Source organism: Populus trichocarpa, chromosome 3, assembly GCF_000002775.5.
Source record: "Populus trichocarpa isolate Nisqually-1 chromosome 3, P.trichocarpa_v4.1, whole genome shotgun sequence".
Taxonomy (NCBI): Eukaryota; Viridiplantae; Streptophyta; class Magnoliopsida; order Malpighiales; family Salicaceae; genus Populus; species Populus trichocarpa.
The window spans coordinates 21,304,800-21,324,299 of NC_037287.2; the positions used below are offsets into that span (position 1 = coordinate 21,304,800).

Below are 19,500 nucleotides of genomic sequence, written 5' to 3' on the forward strand. Positions count from 1 at the left end.
TGCTTCACTAGCTGACTCTAAGATTGTTTGGTATTGTGGCTGCAGGTGAGGTTCACCCGCAGCCACACGTATCAACGTTTGATAAAGAAAAAAAAAGTGATTTTGCTTGGTAGGACCCACCAACATTGCAGCCTAGCCGCAGGTTTTGGAGAAGCAACATTTTGCTGCTTCTCGTGGGGATTTCTAATGAACAGTGAAGCCATGCTCCACTGTCGCATTGTTCACGTGAACAATTTTTTTTTTCCAAAAAACCAGTGCAGTTAATTGATTTCACTTGCACTATTCACGTGAATGTGAACAACAATTTTTTTTTTGTTTTTTTAAAAAATTAGTTTAAGGTGAATTAAATTTACTCGTACTGTAATCTCAATTTTATTCTTGATAATATTTTACATAATTTTGTAATTCTTGTCGGATGAATTTTGTACGTAATGGAATTGTAGATAGTTTAATGGAACAATAATTTTTTTTTATATATATATAAAGTATGATTTATTTCATGATGTAATTGTAATAGTTAAATCTACAATATTTAAATTAAAAACCATAAATATTAATATATATATTTTTAAATTATTTTATAACTTTAATTTCAAAAGTATTCTTAACCAAACACATTAAACTACTTTTTGTTCAATCTCAATTTCAACCACAGTTTTAATCAAACATATATTTTTCCAACCCAACCTCAACTAAAAGTACTTTTTATAAAATAATTTTTTTTAAACCATAACTACATCTGCTACCGCAATACCAAACACATTCGCAAGATTTTCTGCTGAAAATCTACATGAAGTTTACTTTTCCATGCAAATCCTTGTTTATAATGAGTCTCAAATGCCAATCCATGTAACAAGCATTCACATCTCGAAGAGGTGATGCATCAGACACAAACTTCACTTGGTATAATTTAAGCACGCTTCACTTCTCTATGCTAACTGCTACAAGAACCTTCTTTTAGATAGCTTTGATTAGACAAAAGAGATGGAAACAGTTAAGACAGAGAGAGTATTTTCTTGTGGCAAATTTATTTTATGGTTTCGTTCCTATCTCTTTTGTATCTTGTCTCTTCGGTTTTGAAACACCAACCAAACGCAATCTTAGTGAAATATTGAGCTTGGAACTGATTGAGCTTTTTTGTATGCATGAGACAATATGATAAGTTTCTTAGTCTTTCCAACATAAGCTCGCTTTGTGAGGTTATCGTAATCATTTTCTTCAATTGCATCCAAGATGTTTTGGTATAAGAGCAAGGATGACCATAGCTGCAAATAAAATATCAATCTATCAGCAAAGATGTGAAAAGTTTTCGATTTATGTTGGTGTTTCAATGGTGTGAAGGTAGATAGATACCGGCCAATGGCTAGCCTTGTCAAGACGCGAGATCCCTTGCTCTACAAGGTTGTAATAGAATCTTGCCCTTGCAATCTGCTCCTTCATGAACTCTCTCCAATTGTCAGTGACCTTTCTTGCGAAAACATCCTGGTCGGATAGACCAAATTGTTCAAGCTCATCTTGTGGAAGATAAATTCTCCCTATCCATGCACTGAGAAGGGAAAATGAAAAAGAACAATCTTGAAACCGAGTAGAACATGTTGCAATTGCAAAACTGAGGCACTGAAAACTTACTCCTCCCCCACATCTCTGAGAATGTTTGTGAGTTGATTTGCAATACCAAAATGAATTGCTGCATTATAAATGCTTTTAGTAGAAACAGAAGATTCAGGTGCAATCCCCATTACTGGAACAGTCATGATTCCAGCTGTTCCAGCAACATAGTAGCAGTAAAGGTAGAGCTCTTGAAAGTTCTTATACCGACTTTTCCAGGTATCCATTCTCATACCCTCGATCATCTCCTTGAAAGGCTGTGAATGGAAGAAACAAAGGAAAATACTAACGCAAATAAATAAGCTAAGAACTGAAAGGATCTTGATAAAATTTGTAGTTTGTTTTTCACATGCCATGGAATAAAAGAACGATTCTTGCACGAACAGATTGGAATGAAATCAGGCTAAAGGGGAAAATGTTTCAGGTACCTTGATATCTAGACAGAAATTGGAAACTGTATCAGTAAGTGCAGCATCAAGTATGTCATAGGGGCGGCCGTCGAAGATGTCTTGCAGTCTTTCCTCCCACCTATCAAGAAGAGAAGTGCCCATGTAGACAGCATTTGGGCCATCCACCATTTCATCTATCCTAGTGCCCCAAGCTGCATAATTAAGCATATCAGTTAAAGCAGAACAACTTGAGAATCAGTTGTAAGAATTAACAGAAGACGAATTATCTTTAATTTCTTAGCTAGGTAATCAAAGGTCTAGCCTTTAGGATTAAATACAAATGATCATTTAGTCCATTGGTATGCCTTGAGTTGGAACCATCCTGATTCCTCAAGACTCAGAAGAAACAGACCAATTCTGATTGAAAATAAGTTATCAGGAACGTATAATTAAAGAGTAATCAGCTAATCTACATACTCAGTGATGTTAGTCTCTCACCATAAATTGCCCATATGGCTTTCTGTCGCTCCTCTGTCATCAGCAAAGAAGCTGCATCAAAAGAGGGCTTATGAGTGACAAAATTCAGTCACGAATGGCAATACCTATAGCACATCAGAATAAACTACAGGCAAGTAAAGGACTACATCCTATCAGAAACAGGATGTTATACCCACCTAGATAATACGTCCGAGCATATTCTGCACAGATGTTTCTGCTTCTTTTATACGCTTCTTCAAGTAATGTCAGATTCATCTCTACCCTTCTACAGGCATCTTGCTTGGTTAAGTTGTTAGCCTGCGACTGCCTCTCGACAATTTCATGCACACGAAGACCAGTACGAGGAATGAATTCTTTGATCAATGGCCGAGGAATGGCACCACTGCTCGAGCATTTGTGGGCTCTAATCCCTTGAGCTCTTGTTCTTGTAACAAAGGATTTTGAATGCAAGAATCTGGCATTATTTGCTCCATAACTGCAAGGGTTCGTAGAAACTGAAAATGTTGAACACATTTTACAACTTCAGAGAGCTAACTATTTTCAGGTATGTTATGGATCAAATAAGAAAAAAACTCCTCCAAAAAAGCAGAAAAATGTAGAAAAGATGAACCTTCTTCTCCCTAATCTCCCTTCCCAACTATAACTCAAGCACTGACTAGCCAAACTAGTTGCTCTCTCTAGCAATATTAAAAACTATTATGTGGCTAGATCTGATCTTTGGCAGGTCATACATATATTAATGAATCAAATAATCTCCACATGTTCTCGATAATTGCATAAAGTAGAATAGGTTATTGGGTGGGGGGTTGATGGGTCTTTAACTTAAAGCTAACCTAACCTGAAATCGGTAATTAGGATTAAAAGTGAAACACGAAGGAAAGAATAGAAGGGCTGCAAGATCCTTAATGTCACGACTCATGACCGGTATACAGGAGTAATGTTATAAGAACACCCTATTAATACTAAATCTCAAAACATACATATTATATAAAATTTTTACAACATTTCATAATCTTTAAAAATATTATATTATTTAAAACTAATAAAATTATATAATACTTCAAAACTTCTCGTCATTACATGAAATAAAATAATAGTCTAAAATACTTATTACAATAGATAAAATCCAATCATTAAACTTAATGGAGCATCTAAGATACCAAATCAAAACTATAAAAAAAAACCTCGCAGAACAAGTAAGGCATACCGGCCAAAACTGAAGAAGCAGGAACACTCAACAAAGTCTCATGCGAACAGAAACTAAAAACTTGAAAATAATATTAAAATAGAGGGGTGAGTTCAACTAACTTAGTAAGAGAATAACATTTAATATACATCCTAGATATTAATAATTAGCAAGTCGTAAATATCTTGATATAAATATACATACTAAGCATATTAACATAAGGTAGTGAAAAACTTGTCAGAGATCAGATGACACCCGAACGTTGCCTCTCTCACCATCTAGGTATACATGTATGATTTACACAAAGACTAACTACTCTTTGTTAATATGAAGTTTCTGACAAGAATACCAATATCAAAACATAACATGTACTCACATAATTTTATATATATATTCAAGAAATTATCAATTCTACTAATCATCTAATCAACATACATAAAATATTCACATGATTTTATATATATATTCAAGAAATTATCAATTCTACTAATCATCTAATCAACATACATAAAATATTTATATTACATGCATATTAAAAATGATCCCACACACCCAGAAAACAAAAGCAAAAGACAAATGGATGTAGAACCGGAGACTACTGAAGATCGTTAGGAGAAACGTTAACAAAACCAATATGAATACGAAAATACACTAAAAAATGAATCGAAGCAAATAATTATAAAATATTACAACTCTAATATTAGAGACCGAAACATACTTATAAATCCAAACTGATTCACCTGATCGATCTCGGATATATCCCAAATTGATCAAACTTAATAGACCCGATTAACCCCTATTGTTGGGTCAACCGGTAGACCAAAATGTTCAACCGGTCGACCGGTTCATACCAACCGTTCAACTGGTTGATCGAGATTTCCAAAATCCTGATATGTCAGTATTTAAATATGTAGATCCCATAATTAAACAATTTGTTATTCAAAAACTCATAATTTCAATCACCTAATCAGTTCGTTTTAAGCCAACTAATACCATAATATTTCAATTAACTCCCTTAAATCATTCAATCACCCAATGAATATAAAAACCCTAAACACTTTTTTAATCATTCCACAATCAATTTTCTAATTGAAAATAACAAAAGAGAAAGATACTTACTTGTTTCTTCAACCTTCCTTGAACCAAAACTTAAGTTCAGAATTGATTTCCTTGTATTTTATGAGAAAGTTACGGTAGAGAGAAGAAAATAGTAAAAGAGAGAAAAACAATTCCTTGGAAACCTTTTATTTAAATGCCTAGGTTAGTTAGGCTGGGTTTGGGTTGAAATTTGAGCTTGGTTTTGATGGGCCAAGAATATACGTCTTACACTTAAACACTGATGTAAAATATCATGTAGGAAAAACTAACTCTAAATAAAACTGTGGATGTCCAAAAACAACCCACAAGGGTTGGAAAATCTATCTATCTATATATATAAAAGGATAAATTTTTGATTAGCCAGCTAATTAAAAATACCATCTAAAACTAGTCAATCAAAGAAATTTATGTCGAAATAAAAATAAAAATAAAAATAAAAATAAAAATCACCTCAAAATAATGTCTAAAACATTTTCCAAAAAAAAAAAACTAGAAAAACAAAGACTTGAACATTGAAATGTCTGTCTGAAATGATGATCAAGAAGCGTAGTTGCCTACCCATGACTTGCACCTATGAATGAGCTTTGTCGAATTGGAGTAATTTACATCATTCTAAAATTCAAATCAAAAGTTATAGCCAAAATATTAAAGAGTGCATAAAAACATTCCAAACTAGACTTGACTATTGTTTCCCTTCTGTTATACAATAAAATTGACCAAAGAGTTAAGAAGTTTGGACTAGGAAGAACATACTAAACTTGATTGCAAACCAGACTTGATAAAGTCCAGACTGAACGTGGACAGTGAATTGAAGGTATAAATAATCTATATGGTAGAAGATCCTTAAAATAAAAATTGAGTCGCTAGTTACCTTACACAGGATGAGTGGGTAGTTACTAGAAGTTATTTTGAATAAGGTGAGTGGGTAATTACTAGAAATTATCTTCAACTTTCTTATTTAAAGAAAGAGACAAGACAACCAAGAACAACAATAAAAAACAACAACTGCGTTGTAATTCAATCAAACTCACATAATCTTCAAAACTTGTTTATCAAGTAGGCATGAAATTTTAGGCGATACTTCTATAGACAATAGAATAATAGGCAATAATTATATAGACGATAATCAAGTAAACTTGCAATTTTCTTTGTAATCAGCAGAGAGATGTAGTTTCAATTTTATAAACCAAAAATACCAAAATAGATTTTTCACAATTCACGAGTTTCAATTCATAGATGTAATCAGAGTATGAATTACTATATCAATGTAAATATTTATTTTCTAAGTTTTTGAGTTTACTTTACATTTAAGTTTTTTTAATTATTTGGTTATTTTTTCGGTTAAATTACTATTTGTATGAAATAAATTTAATTATATTAATACTCGTATAACTTGGAATACAAATTTAGAATTACATGAGTAGATTTAGAACTAAATAGAGAGTTCAAACCAGTTAATCCAATGCATCTAATCGAGAGATACAAAAAAAACCTACACCAAACACTTTCATTCTTGCATCGATTTGCTTCCTGATCAAAGGAGTCCAATGCCTTCAACTCTGTATATAATGTGGCAGCTCAGCTTCTTAAAAATCTCCATGGGAATGTTAAGAGATGCAATTTGGGAAGATTATTAAGAGTTGAAGAGAAAGTGAGAGAAAGAATTAAAAATGGTTTTCATAGATAACAGAGACATAATGATGCTGGCCATAGATAAATCGGTTGACAACTTAATGATTAAAGAAACCAATAGTTCACCAAACTAGGAACTTCATGAACACAAATCCATTAAAGAAATCTATGAAAATCTGTAAACTTGATCTTTAAGAAAAGATTTCTCATTTAACAAGAATTTGTTTTTTTTATTTTCCAATTATTAGTCTAGTTCAATCCCGTGCTAATTAATTAAGGATTTAATGACATCGATAGCCCATGCATCCAAGCAATAACTTGTTGGTTAATATGTTCAACCATTTTTTCTTTTTCTTTTTTTTGGAAGAAAGATTAGAGAATAATATAAAATTAATCGTAAAAAAATCTCTTTGAAAATCTCTAAGAGGAGTACTTGGTTTGCTATCAATTGAACTTCTTGAAAATGTTTTTGCCATGAATCCAAATGGCAATTAACTACAATATTGGTAGTGGAGGCAAATGTCACTTCATAGGGATTTTCTCTCTCTTTAAAGTCACATAGTTGCAGAGACTAAAATCTTTAGATAAACAGGCTATGATGGATGATGTACTGCTTTCTTTCGTCTTGTACAAACTCTCGCAGCACTAGCAGTTGCTGAATCTGCAATGCTCCGAGGCGGCTTTCAAAGTGAATTAATTATTAGCCTTCTGTTATTCTAAATGATACATTGCAGATACTCAACTGGCTGTCAGAGGATAATATAAAATTATCCTCGGGATCTCCTTAGCTATCTGCCCTGTTTTCATCGCGAATCGATCTGTAATTTCAAACCTTTGGTACCACTGCTGATTGTTTGGATTGGTTGGTGCTGTCTGGTAATGTTCTTACTCGACATTGGAGTAACATCTGCTCCTCGGAAGAAAGAAAATCCTATCTAAAGGTGTCTTCTGCCTTTGATTTTCTTATAATGTGTGGTTATTTTCAGGCCTGTTTGGTTCAAATAGGAATAAAACTAGCTAGCTAACTGACTACGTCCGAAACAACAGAAAATTTACAACTCCCAAATCTCTCTTCCCAGCTAGACTTATCATTGATCAATAGCTCAAATCATCTGTAATTTCTTTTTTCCTATCTTCAATTATTTTCTAATCGTTAGGCAAAGAGATAAGGTTGATGCTAGTTGTGAGCAAACATAAAATGTGAGTACAATGTACTTGACACAACGTATTTCAATCTCTCTGGCTGTCAAATAACATGCTCTCTCTGCTTGCTAGGACTGCAAGTGTGTGTGTTATAGAATGGTTAAACACAAAATTTAATCAGCAAAAGCGTTTGTAGTCCAATGGTTCATCCTTTCTTAGTAACTTCTGTATCATTTACGTTCAGATGAGACGAATAAACACGAACAAATATTTCCTATGTTTACACACACTTCAGTGTTTCCCATTAGGTTCTATACGAACTCTAGGTTTCCAACCCTATACAAAAGGAAAATGAAATACATTACTCATTTTCCTTGAAATCCAGTTTCAAAGGCTTAAATGCTGCCAATACTACAGCCACTTTACACGCAAGGAACCCCAACATTCCAGCCAGAAGTTCTTTTGGAGTGAACACTGAGGGAGCATCGCCAGAGCTATACTTCACTGCTAGAAAAGTAAACCCTACAGCCAGTGCCAAGCTTGATATTGGACCCTTAAGTCCTCCAACTAGGCGATCGAACCCACTGGTATTGCTGGGAATTGATGAAGCTGGTAATCCATCGACAGACCTTTGTAGCAGCAACAAATATAAAAAGCCACCAATTCCACCGATAAAGAAAGCAAAAGCAGCATTTTCTCCAGCTGAGAAACCTGTTATTGTTGTACCCACAAAAATTAGCATTGCATCATAGGATAACAAAGATAACTTCAAGTCTGCATATTCTCTCATGCTTTCCTCGTTAGAAACGTTGCTGCCAGGTGGGGAGGTTGACATGGAAGGGCTTTTACTCAACAATGTGGATGGATCAACCCCAGATAAATCAGATACATGGCAAGGTCTAAGTTCCACCATGGATAAGTCACTTCCCTCCCCAAGCAAAACATCATCAGTTTCAAACTCATACTGGCAACCAGTATACCGGATCTCCTGTCCATCATTTTCTTCAGGGGAAGCTTGAGAAGCACTAATGACAGTCAGGCTCACACCATCTAATCTCCACTGACCTGACCTTAGAAATTTGAGAAATAAAGAAAAGGAAAACCATTATTATGATGTTCAAGACAAGCCTAATCAATACTATATGAGTTACTGCTACCTAATATCCCAGGGATATATAAATGAGGATGTTTTGCACTGGATGCCAATTAAACTATGAGAGTTGACAAGCATATATCAGATACAATGTGGGTAGAAGTCTAGGTTGAGCATTCATGGTATATTGTTCCCAATTCTGAGTCATGGAGTAGAAAAGACATTCTAGACTACAAATCCTAAGGCTTTTCACAACCATCTCGGACTTACCTGATTCAACACTGACCCAAAGAGATTCGATCCTCCCCATCTTGGGGCCCTCAAAGGTGAATTCATCAACTGAACCTCTTTGGAAATGAAGTGTGTCAGACTCAACCATGTCCATCAAGTTAGCAGAATTGGACTCTGAAATCGCAGGTATTCTGTGCAATATTGAGTCACCATTCCTGTCTATCAAACATAAGAGTATTCCAGCATTAGGATCACTCAGACTTGAGCCATAGACATTACTTGTACATAGCTTAACCTTGAACAAAGACCAAGATCCTTTGATAGATGTAAGAAGCTTTTCTTGTGAGGTTTCTGTACAAACTTTCACTTCTGTTGCTGGCAAAAGATGCAAAGGTTTTGCATAGCCCTGAAAATCTGAAATGAAAACTCATTAGTCTTATAAACTAGAAGTTTATAGCCAAGTTCAGCAATCATGAACACAACTTAATTTTATGTTAATAGACATGGAAAGGATTGTACAAGGCATTATAAACAAATGTCTTTCATTAACAATTTCTTCAATTCCATGTCTATGCAATTTCACAGCGAAATGGTACCTAGGGAGATATACAGAGTTTGATTTGTAGAACATAAGCTACCACATACAAATCAAAGGTACATAAAAGATTCATACTGAACATATGCCCCTCCTTTTCTTTTGGGACTTCCCGGAACCATATAGCGCATATTTCAAACAAAGTTTGTATCTTAATTCCAAGTGGGAAACCTAGTTTTTCGAAGAGGCAACTATCAAAGTAGCAACAGGAGGCAAGGATTGAAAACATGACTTTGGAAATAATTCAAGGCTGCATGCATATGCTCACAAAGCAAGCACTTAATCATACTAAAAACCCCAAGCATAAGCTCATTAACATCACACATTCACACTATTGCAGCTGCTTAAAAAAAAAACTAACTACTAACATCACATAACGAATTCAAGGACCAGTCATTTTTCCTAATCAGATGAAGAAAAAAACTTTTGCAACCCAACAAATTTCCATCTGCAAATTTCATAGTGCTAACTGGATAAATTACCTTCAGTTTCGAATCGTGGGTGCTTAAATAACAACTTCAGAAAGCAGAAAGGCATCAATTTGCTATCCACTACAGCATTTTAGAAACCATTTTTAGTACCTCCCTAGTAGGATACATAGCCATCCACAACAAAATCATAGACTTCCAAACATAAGACTCCTCCATCTCTCCACCAATTTATTTGAAATCAATCAATGGACTTTCAACTCAGCTATATGAATACTATAAACTCTTAATCTCCACAAATTAAGTTAAAAAAATAAAAACAGAAGACATTAAAGATACAATCTTTGTATTCAAAATGGTCCCTTTTCCGTCCACAGGTTCAAGAAACAGCAAAAATCCAAGAAATTTAGCATCTTTTGAAGAATACAAAGAAAACCCATTAATTCAAGCAGCAAAAGAAGCACATATCACATGAACGGACTGCTAAATAACTATAAGCAAGGCCATGTATGTACTAAGCATGTAAGTCATCAAAGTTTCTACCTTGAAAATCTGATTTTTTGTAGTTTTTGACGCTGCCAAAGCCAAATCTTCTCCTAACATGAGTTTTTGGGATGAGTGGGTGGTGTTTTCTTTGATTCTTCGAGAAGATACTGTACTGATTTCTTGTAAAGATTACATGCTTTAGAGATGCAGACTCCATTGCCACAGCTGCAAAAGAGAAGAGAGAGGGAGATATTTCATATTTGCAAAATGGAAAGCTCACTGCCTTAAATAATAATAATAAGTTAATAAAAATAAAAATAAAAATAAAAATAAAAATAAAAAATGGATCCATGTTTCGAATATGACAAGTCGTTTAAGTGCAAAACGGCATGTTTTACGTACTGAATTCATGCTTTTTTTATTTAAAAAAATGGCTCTTTCAAATCTATTTTTTTAAAACAAATATTAGATTAACTAAAATTCATTTTTAAATATATATATATATATATTATTTAATTTATTATTTTGAATATATTTCGGAGAAGTCCATTAAAATTAATCACATAATTTGTAAGTTTTTTTTTTTGAAAATACATAATTTGTAAGCTAAAAGCATATGACTTGAAAATTTAACATATATTCAATATAAATTTATTATCACATAACTAATTTGGTAGGTTAGATTTAACGTCAAGGATTATAGATATAAGATATTTTAAAAAATACAAATAAATTTAATTAGATATACAAATAGATATTAGAGAAATAATAAATGGCATCAGATTTAATGGAAGATATTGCTCCAGGATTGCATTGTTATATAAAAAAAAATGAGACAGTGGAGGAAACAATATGAAATTATTTTCTGGAGTTTATTTTCAATAGCTCCAAACATTAATTAATAGGAATACTGATATAATAAAAGTATTAAATATTAAGAGAAAATAATAAATTGGTAGATATTACGTGATTGAAGATTTTTGAGGAATGTGGAGACGATGGTGCAATTGTGATTGAAATGATAAAGATGTAAATTAACCTAATAATTTATCAAAATAAATAAATCACTGTATGTAGAATATCTAGACAAAAACATGAGGTTAAAGATTTAATTCAAATAAGTTTGGATGGAATATTTATTAGAATTAATTATGTTTCTCAGTTTTTTAATTATAAAATATTAGTAAAGTTAGATAAAAATTTAGAATTTCATTTAATTTACATTTTTTTAGATTTTGTAAGGTTTATTTTCTGTTTTTAATAACTATATATATATGTTCATAAATGTTAGTTATATCTATGGAATGGTCTCATCAACAACCAAACCAACTGTATTAGTACACAAATCATGGGAGATTTTATTGTAATCTATCTATGTTTAGGATACAACACCCACTTATAATTGTAATTACAAAAATAGAAAATTAGTTATCAGTGCCGCATTCTACTGTAACCAACAGAACAAACTGCAACGCCACCATTGCTGAGCTCCTCTATAAAAACCCTCCACCATTCCTTAACTCTTACATTGCAAATCTCTAACCCTCTCCCATAATTTATCTAAGACATCATCATGGTTGTCTTAAGGCACCTTGTAGTAGTGGTCGTTTCTATTGCCATCCTTTCCTTCATCCCCAGTGCTTGTATTGCTGCCAACAAAATGAATGCCATAGATCAATGTTGGAAACCGAGTCCGAATTGGCGAAGAAGCCGGCAACAACTGGCATCTTGTTCTGTAGGGTTTGCAGGGAAAATGACTAACAATGTTGGGAGAGATGTTGTAATGTATAAAGTCACCGATCCTAGTGATGACCCTGTGAACCCCAAACAAGGGACGTTAAGACATGGAGCCACCATGATCACAGGCAAAGTCTGGATCACTTTCGAAAGGAACATGGATATCAAACTTGAGAAACCTCTTCTTATTAGCAGCTATACTGCCATTGACGGTCGCGGTGTTGATGTTGGAATTGAAGGCTTCGGATGCTTCTTGGTGTACAAGGTACATTAATTTTCTCTAGTTGCCAACTTTCGTGATTGAATACGCAATGCATGGTCTATAATTTTGATTTGCAGTACTTATGCTGTTTGTTTAGGCAACGGACGTGATCATCCATGGCCTAAGGATTCACCATTGCAATGCACAAGGGCCTAGCACAGTCATGGGACCAGATGGGAAACAAATGCAATTAGGTCAGATGGATGGGGATGCAATAAGGCTGGTCAGTGCATCTAAGATTTGGATAGATCACAACACACTGTATTCATGCCAGGATGGTCTTCTTGATGTCACTCGAGGATCTACATTTGTTACTGTCTCTAACAATTGGTTTAGAGACCAAGACAAGGTCATGCTACTTGGCCATGATGATGGGTTCTTGAGGGACAAGAACATGAAGGTCACTGTTGCCTTCAATCGTTTCGGACCTAATTGTAACCAGAGAATGCCAAGGTAATTCTTAGTTCACTAAATACTCCATCGATCCCCTCAATATGGACGCATTTCTTGAACATAATTTCTGCATAATGTATAATTGGTGAATCTTAATAGAAGAATTCAAAACTATGTAACACAGGATTCGCCATGGATATGCACATGTAGCCAACAATCTGTACCGAGGATGGGAACAGTATGCGATTGGGGGAAGCATGAGTCCTAGCATCAAGAGCGAATCCAACTATTTTATTGCACCAACATCAGGAAAGAAGGAGGTAATAATAACAATTGTCAAACGCTTGTTCTTCCTCTTACAAAATTAGGAGAAAGGATGGCTAAATATTGATCAGAAAAACTATAACCAGACACTTGAAATAACAGGTAACATGGAGAAATGGGATCGGTGGGAAAAGCAAGCCCTGGAACTTCTACTCCATAGGGGATCTGTTTACAAATGGAGCTTCATTTTTCCAAACAGGTCGCAGAGGTATGGCAAAGCCTAACTACAATAAGGAGCAAAGCTTCAAGGTTGGAGATGCCAAGTATGTGAAGGCATTGACAAGCTCTGCAGGTGCTTTGAAGTGCTCAAGGACATCTAGATGCTGATGAGTCCAACAGAATATGAAAATCTTTTCTTCTTTCTCCAAGGACTAGTCTAATGGTTCATGAAAAATTGCTATGTTATAAAGCATTACAACTCCAAACTCTTAATTTTCACGAATTTTGTAAAAAAAAAAAAAAATATAAGCTTCTATTATCAAATATGTTATTTGATTGTTTCTGCTTGCTTCCTTGAACGGTAGTAAAACAGATTCTCCTCAAATTACAGCAACAGAACCCGGTAGAAGATCCATTACACTTTTTGTAGAATCTGAACAAAAATATTCGCTTCATTTTACGAAGCACATCATTGTACCCATTTGCATCGTTGTCCAAGAGGACATGACACAGAAAGATAAGAAGAAGTCCAAAGGGCAATGTGTATGAAAAGTTTGGTATCAAAATTTATGTGGCCCTGGCTCTCTCCCTTTAACAACTCTGTTTTTCCTCTGCTATGGCTCCTTCTGCCATTCTTCTTGTCCATGCATGAAAATACTATACAGATTGACTCTTTTTATACTTCTTGTCTTGGAAATACCATTTATCCGTTAGATCCTCGGGTAGTCGAAAAAGGCTAAACAAGCCAATGTTGCTAGCAACGAAACGCGGATATTATAAACCGTGCTTATCTTGGCATCGAAGTTATGTATGAACGCAATGCTCACAATTTCCTTCAAAGGGCAAACAGGTTGGCATGGTTTATGTAATCGCCTTGTCTTTTCTTTTTTGTTCTTTACGAGGTCCGATGGACTAAATTATCTTTCTGATGCCTAATGCATTCTTCAGAAGATTCAAAACAATATCCAGCTCACTTGTCTTAAATTCCGTTGTATTTTGACACCTGAACAATACTAAAAGTAAGTAAATAGCGGGAAAAAAATGAATTTCTTTATTTTGTAATTTTTGGTACAATTTCTTGTCCAATTATTGGATATAATAATAAAAAACAAACAATATTCAATCGATCAGGTAGCCATTCATTTCTTGATCAGTATCAGAATGCATTAAACAAAATCCGTGCTGGTTCTTTCTTCAATGCATGCTTCTTCTCTCAAATCCTGCATAGTAATTGAACATACAATATCAGCCATGTTAAAAGCTTTGAAATATATCACAAATTAACAAGAATTAATTTCTCGAGTCCTTAATGTAGACATACTGTTGGTAAGAGATGTTTATAACGCCAGAATTGGGGTCAGCAATGGAGGCAAAAGCTTCTTGTGACAAATCAATGGTACCCCTACAAGAATCAGGAGGGCAAAGATCTGTAATCATCACAACAACTGACCCATTATCCAAACAAGGGAATGGAGTGCCCTCATTTGTCCCGCTAACACAAGTTACTTGGTAATATAGCCCACAAGCTTCCCCATTGTTAAAAATCCCTTCACTTGCTGCTGCAATCATCACTCCTCGATCTTCATATCCATAGCATTTAGAAGCTGAGTTTACAAATAAATTAAATCATGAAAGGGATAGAGAAAACAAGAAGAATACATGGCTAATTTATTATACTTGATTAATTTTTTTAGGGGATGAAAGAAATTCTTACGAACGTATGGGGGTGTGTTGAAGGTCGCAGTTCCTGAATCTTGAGCCAATGCGAATGGATAAAAGCACAAACTGAAACACAACAATGTCATAACAGAAGAGGCAATGAAATTCTTGAAGACGGATGCCATAGTTTTTTGAGCTAGAGCTTAATCACAGCACAATATTTGCACGAGGGGTGAGAGGAAGCATCAGAATATTTATATATAGGAGTGCAGAGATTACAGCAAGGTGATGGAATGAGTATATACGCGGCATATTGTGAAATACTATGTCTTGTTAAAGAGAAAACTATGAAGTTTTTTAGAATTTCGGTGTCCAGCAATAATTAGACGGCCATGCATGCAGGCCATTGGGAGTTTACAAAGTAACAAATTAAGGTATAGAGTGATGTCTCCTCAGGAAAAGAAGAGGTACCCCTGAACTCTGAAAGATTCTTTAATTTAGAGTGATTAAGCACAACGTTTTTCACCTTTTCTGATACCTGGATTGAAGAAATTGCCCTGACCATCTAAATGATTTTTCTCGTTGCCTCTTCTTGTTGAATTTTATTTTATTTTTTTTAAAAAAGATGGTTGCTGTTTGGCTGGGCTTCAAAGCATACCGAGAAAGAAAATTCAAAATACACATGACTAAACCAGCTCTTGTGTAGTTTTTAATTTGCTGTTATAGTTTGAAAAAATAGGTGCAAGGAAGAACTATAAATTATAGTTTTTTTATAATTAAGGTTTCGAGAGAGAGTTTGTAGCGAGAACAAAGTAAAATTATAATGAATATTTAATTAACTCGGTTTGAACTGCACCACACCATGCTCATGGATAAGTCTTGTACACAAACGATGCTAGAGACCACAAGATCATGCCTCGTAGCTTCAGCCCTCCTGCTCTCGGAAATGTTGTTGTATATATGGGCGTGTGAAACCTCTTCTAGACACCAATATGGAGTGAAAATTGGGTTCCATCATGAAATGGATAACCCAATTTAAATGGATAAAAACTATATGATAAAAAGCAATGAAAACCAAGGATAAAGACTGCTAAACATATCCAAAACAAGCCTACATGGCAATATCATTACCTTTCATCTCAAGTATTCATTACATGGCAATATCATTCAGTATACAAGCTAATATATACCAGCTTTTTTTGGGTTACAAACGCGTGTATATCAGAGTAAAAACATCATTTTTAATGTTTTTGTCAAGGAAACATAGGTTATATTATAGTGCATCGCATTGCCAAACGAGCACTTGCTACAGCGAGAAAGCATAGAGGGTTGAATTTGTGCAAAGAGGGCCGGGCACTCTGTGTATGTATTTGGGTACCCGGCCAAATTCAACTCCTCTCTGAACATGACACATCTGGCTTGTGTTTTCCCTTTTCTTTCGATCCCCCATTGTTCATGCATGTTATAGGGTACAAAAATTGATCGATGGCATACGATATTAATAACCCTTTTTATACTTGATCTTGCATGCCCACAAATGGCAGCTTTCCATTAGATCTCCACGCAGCAGCCAGATTGAACAAACCCTGAGAACTCATCAGGCACAATGATCTTCTCCAATTTCCCATTTTGACCATCTTTCATTTCTATCAAATAGAACTCTTCGGGTGAACCTTGGTTATCCAACCCGGTAAGCATGACCCGAGAGCCCAACGGGATCCCACGAACCCCGGCTCGAACCATCGGGTCCAAGTCAGCCCAACTCATCAATCTCCCATCTTTCCCTACCCCAACACAAGATCTCGGGCACCGGCCCGGAATCCATGCCTTCTTCACCTGCCTCCATTGACCCGACCCGAATTCATATACCTCAGCATTCCCCTCAAATGCCCCCTGATTATCGGTCCCATATCCGCTGACCACCCAAAACTCATCCCCGATCACCACTCCCTCACACTCATCTCGCTCTTGACTCATTTGAGCTAACTCAGTCCACTCATCCTTGCTCAAATCATAAACCCACCCAGTTCTTAATGCATTCTTATTCTCATCATGCCCGCCCACGACATAAACCCGACCTGAATAGGACCCGATAGCAAAAAAGGACCTCTTGGAAGGCATCTCCTTCCCCTCTCTCCACTTCCTTGTTGTGAAATCATACACAAAAACATGACTCACCTGTTCATAACTCACCGGGTCCCACCCACCCATGACCACGAGCTTCCCTTCACAGCTTGCCAATTGACAAAACAAGGGCAACTCGATCGGATAATTGGGCACCGGGTCGAGTCTCTCCCATGTCTGACTCGCTGAGTCAAACACAGAGATCCCAAAACACGGTGAGTTACCTTGTTTGGATCCCTGTAAAACATCAGCCCCGTGAACAGCTTGAACAAGACAAGCAACTTTATGGGTGTAGCCAAGTTTCTTCCTGTGGTAATAAAAATCCTTGCTTTCCAGTAAGTCACACCATTGCTTGCAAACTTGGGAAGCAACTCTGTGAGCTGTGTAAGGCAGCCGAGTCATGCACTCAAGACCGAGTTCTTGAGGCAAACTCGGGATCAACTCGGTGAACATGGTAGTTTCCATCTACATAAAGTTTTTGAAGCTCTTGAAGTATAGCTTTCTCTCTTTGTGCGTAGTTTTTTTGTTTTCTGGACCTTATCAACTGTCTATTTATTAACAGACGATCGTTAAATAACAGAAACAGTTGCTCCTATTAAATATTGACACGTGGCAGACCTCAAAACTAATATCTAAAATATTTTTCATTTATTTTTGTTGCTCTCTATATAACTTTTCATTTTTTTATTTAGATAAATAAATTTATATTCTTTTATAAATATTTTTTTTCTTTTATGATGGATATTTATGATGGATAGATTTAGGTACAAGTCAAAGTTAAATTTTGTTTTTTTCCGGAATATCTAAATATATTATTCAAATATATTTTTAATTTAGTCGAGTCAGGTAGAAGATTTTCTTCATCTATCCAAATCATTTTATAAATTGATTTAAAAAAAAATAAAAAAATATTTTTTTATTTAAGAATCATAAAATAATAAAATAAATTTTAAATTCATATTGATAAATAAAATTTCAAGTTTATAAAATAAAAAAATAAATTAAAAAACTAAATAGGAGTCAATTTATATGATGAGTCGGATAAACTACTCACTTCTCAGCATCTAATTTTATTTATTTCAAATTTTTAAATCAAATTCAATTGAGAATGATATTAGTTGCATATCTTATATAAATTTTTCATCCCTACATATGATTCACAATTCAACTAAGTTAGTAATAATAAGATAATGTTTTTATTTCATTTTGTGGTTAGAGTATATTTAATATCTATAATTTATAAAGATAACTTTTTAAAGAGTTAATTATAATTTTTATATTCGAATTGAAAACATTTTATGAAAAATAAAATGATTACAAGATAATCAAAATAAATTAAAATCGTAAAATGGTAATTCAAGAAGTAAATCATAAATGGTTAGTTTTTATTTTAACATGATTTTTTATTATCACTAATTGCTGAAACCTATGGATAAGATGGAGGTGACTGATTACGTGGTGCAATTTGGCTGTGACATGAATGTGATTATGAGAAATATGGTATGCATTGCACGTGGACGTCCAAGATGTGATAAGATTAATCATGTTTGATGTCTAGTTGTCACGTGGCGGGGCAAGTGGATGTTTTTTTTTTTACGTATATATATTTGGAGTTTTCCAAGAGAGGATGACCATGGATATTTTGTGACTATGAAAGGGATCATGTGTTATCTATACAATTATTATTAATTATCTTAGTTGACTAAAATAAATAAATAAATATTTTGTCCCTCCAATAATTTTCAAAAATTGAGTGGAAATTGCCACCATCAATCACCATCCTTCCTTTAATTATTGATATATATGCTTGGCATTATCTTCAATAATTAATTTTCAAATTTTTATCCTTTCTAGAAACTATTGGATGTGCAATATTTTTTTTAGTGCATAAATATTAATTAAGAGTATGATGATTGTAAATCAATTCATGGCTAGCTTGAGAGAAGCAGTTAATTAAAAAAAAAGTTTGTGGGTAAAATATTGTATTAATTTTTATTGTTCGTCATTTTACAATTCACTATGAATTGCAATAATATAATATAAAAAAAATTAATTTTGATCCTCAAACATTTTTTTTCATGATTGGGCCATTTAGAGCCCAAATTTGAACTCAATCGCATTATTTTTGAAGGGAATGGTTGAATTGAAAGAAAAGAGATTAAAATGAAAATGCAAGTAACATAGGTGACGACTTTGAGATTTTTTTGAAAAGTTTATTTTCATCCCTCATCTTTTTTAGCTATTAAGTGATTAGTTCCTATAATTTTTTAAAAATAAATTTTTTTACCAAACTGCATTTCCCTCATGTTTTAGTCTTTTTTATAGAGTAGAGAGAGGGGTTGCTGGATTTCGGCTTAAAGAGATAAAATTGTTGTTGGCAATGATATCAGCCAGCAAAACAGTTAATTTTTATGTCAAATGGTTCCATATGACAAGAGGGGTTGAGATAAACATA

General features: G+C 34.3%; 5 protein-coding genes across 8 annotated transcripts; 1 reads left to right on the forward strand and 4 right to left on the reverse strand.

The window, feature by feature from the left end:
• Positions 1-796: 796 nt before the first annotated feature.
• Positions 797-3,412, reverse strand: LOC7461370 (phytoene synthase 2, chloroplastic). Of its 3 annotated transcripts, XM_052451211.1 has the most exons (7): positions 3,106-3,265; positions 2,672-2,989; positions 2,496-2,546; positions 2,037-2,209; positions 1,630-1,865; positions 1,354-1,546; positions 797-1,265 (listed from the first exon to the last, which is right to left on the reverse strand). In XM_052451211.1, the coding sequence occupies exons 2-7, from the start codon at positions 2,748-2,750 to the stop codon at positions 1,101-1,103; spliced, it is 897 nt and encodes a 298-aa protein (XP_052307171.1). In that variant the 5' UTR covers positions 2,751-2,989; positions 3,106-3,265; the 3' UTR covers positions 797-1,100. The 3 variants fall into 3 exon arrangements, with proteins under 3 accessions (XP_052307171.1, XP_002304008.2, XP_052307170.1); XM_002303972.4 differs by having other exon boundaries at positions 2,672-3,412; XM_052451210.1 differs by lacking the exon at positions 2,496-2,546 and having other exon boundaries at positions 2,672-3,273.
• Positions 3,413-7,743: 4,331 nt separating this feature from the next.
• LOC7463583 (uncharacterized) lies at positions 7,744-10,658 on the reverse strand. Its single transcript, XM_024596864.2, has 3 exons — positions 10,445-10,658; positions 8,918-9,292; positions 7,744-8,619 (listed from the first exon to the last, which is right to left on the reverse strand). The coding sequence occupies exons 1-3, from the start codon at positions 10,602-10,604 to the stop codon at positions 7,916-7,918; spliced, it is 1,239 nt and encodes a 412-aa protein (XP_024452632.1). The 5' UTR covers positions 10,605-10,658; the 3' UTR covers positions 7,744-7,915.
• A 1,091-nt stretch (positions 10,659-11,749) lies between these two features.
• On the forward strand, positions 11,750-13,746 carry LOC18099035 (probable pectate lyase 4). Its single transcript, XM_024600413.2, has 4 exons — positions 11,750-12,389; positions 12,484-12,839; positions 12,964-13,099; positions 13,206-13,746. The coding sequence occupies exons 1-4, from the start codon at positions 11,961-11,963 to the stop codon at positions 13,428-13,430; spliced, it is 1,146 nt and encodes a 381-aa protein (XP_024456181.2). The 5' UTR covers positions 11,750-11,960; the 3' UTR covers positions 13,431-13,746.
• Positions 13,747-14,362: 616 nt separating this feature from the next.
• Positions 14,363-15,869, reverse strand: LOC7461368 (EG45-like domain containing protein). Of its 2 annotated transcripts, XM_024598391.2 has the most exons (3): positions 14,977-15,869; positions 14,584-14,866; positions 14,363-14,482 (listed from the first exon to the last, which is right to left on the reverse strand). In XM_024598391.2, exons 1-3 carry the CDS (start codon positions 15,104-15,106, stop codon positions 14,476-14,478), a joined length of 420 nt encoding a protein of 139 aa, XP_024454159.1. In that variant the 5' UTR covers positions 15,107-15,869; the 3' UTR covers positions 14,363-14,475. The 2 variants fall into 2 exon arrangements, with proteins under 2 accessions (XP_024454159.1, XP_002304006.1); XM_002303970.3 differs by lacking the exon at positions 14,363-14,482 and having other exon boundaries at positions 14,541-14,866.
• A 149-nt stretch (positions 15,870-16,018) lies between these two features.
• LOC7461367 (F-box/kelch-repeat protein At2g44130) lies at positions 16,019-17,585 on the reverse strand. The gene has a single exon (XM_002303969.4). It carries the CDS (start codon positions 17,508-17,510, stop codon positions 16,473-16,475), a length of 1,038 nt encoding a protein of 345 aa, XP_002304005.1. The 5' UTR covers positions 17,511-17,585; the 3' UTR covers positions 16,019-16,472.
• Between the last annotated feature and the right edge of the window lie 1,915 nt (positions 17,586-19,500).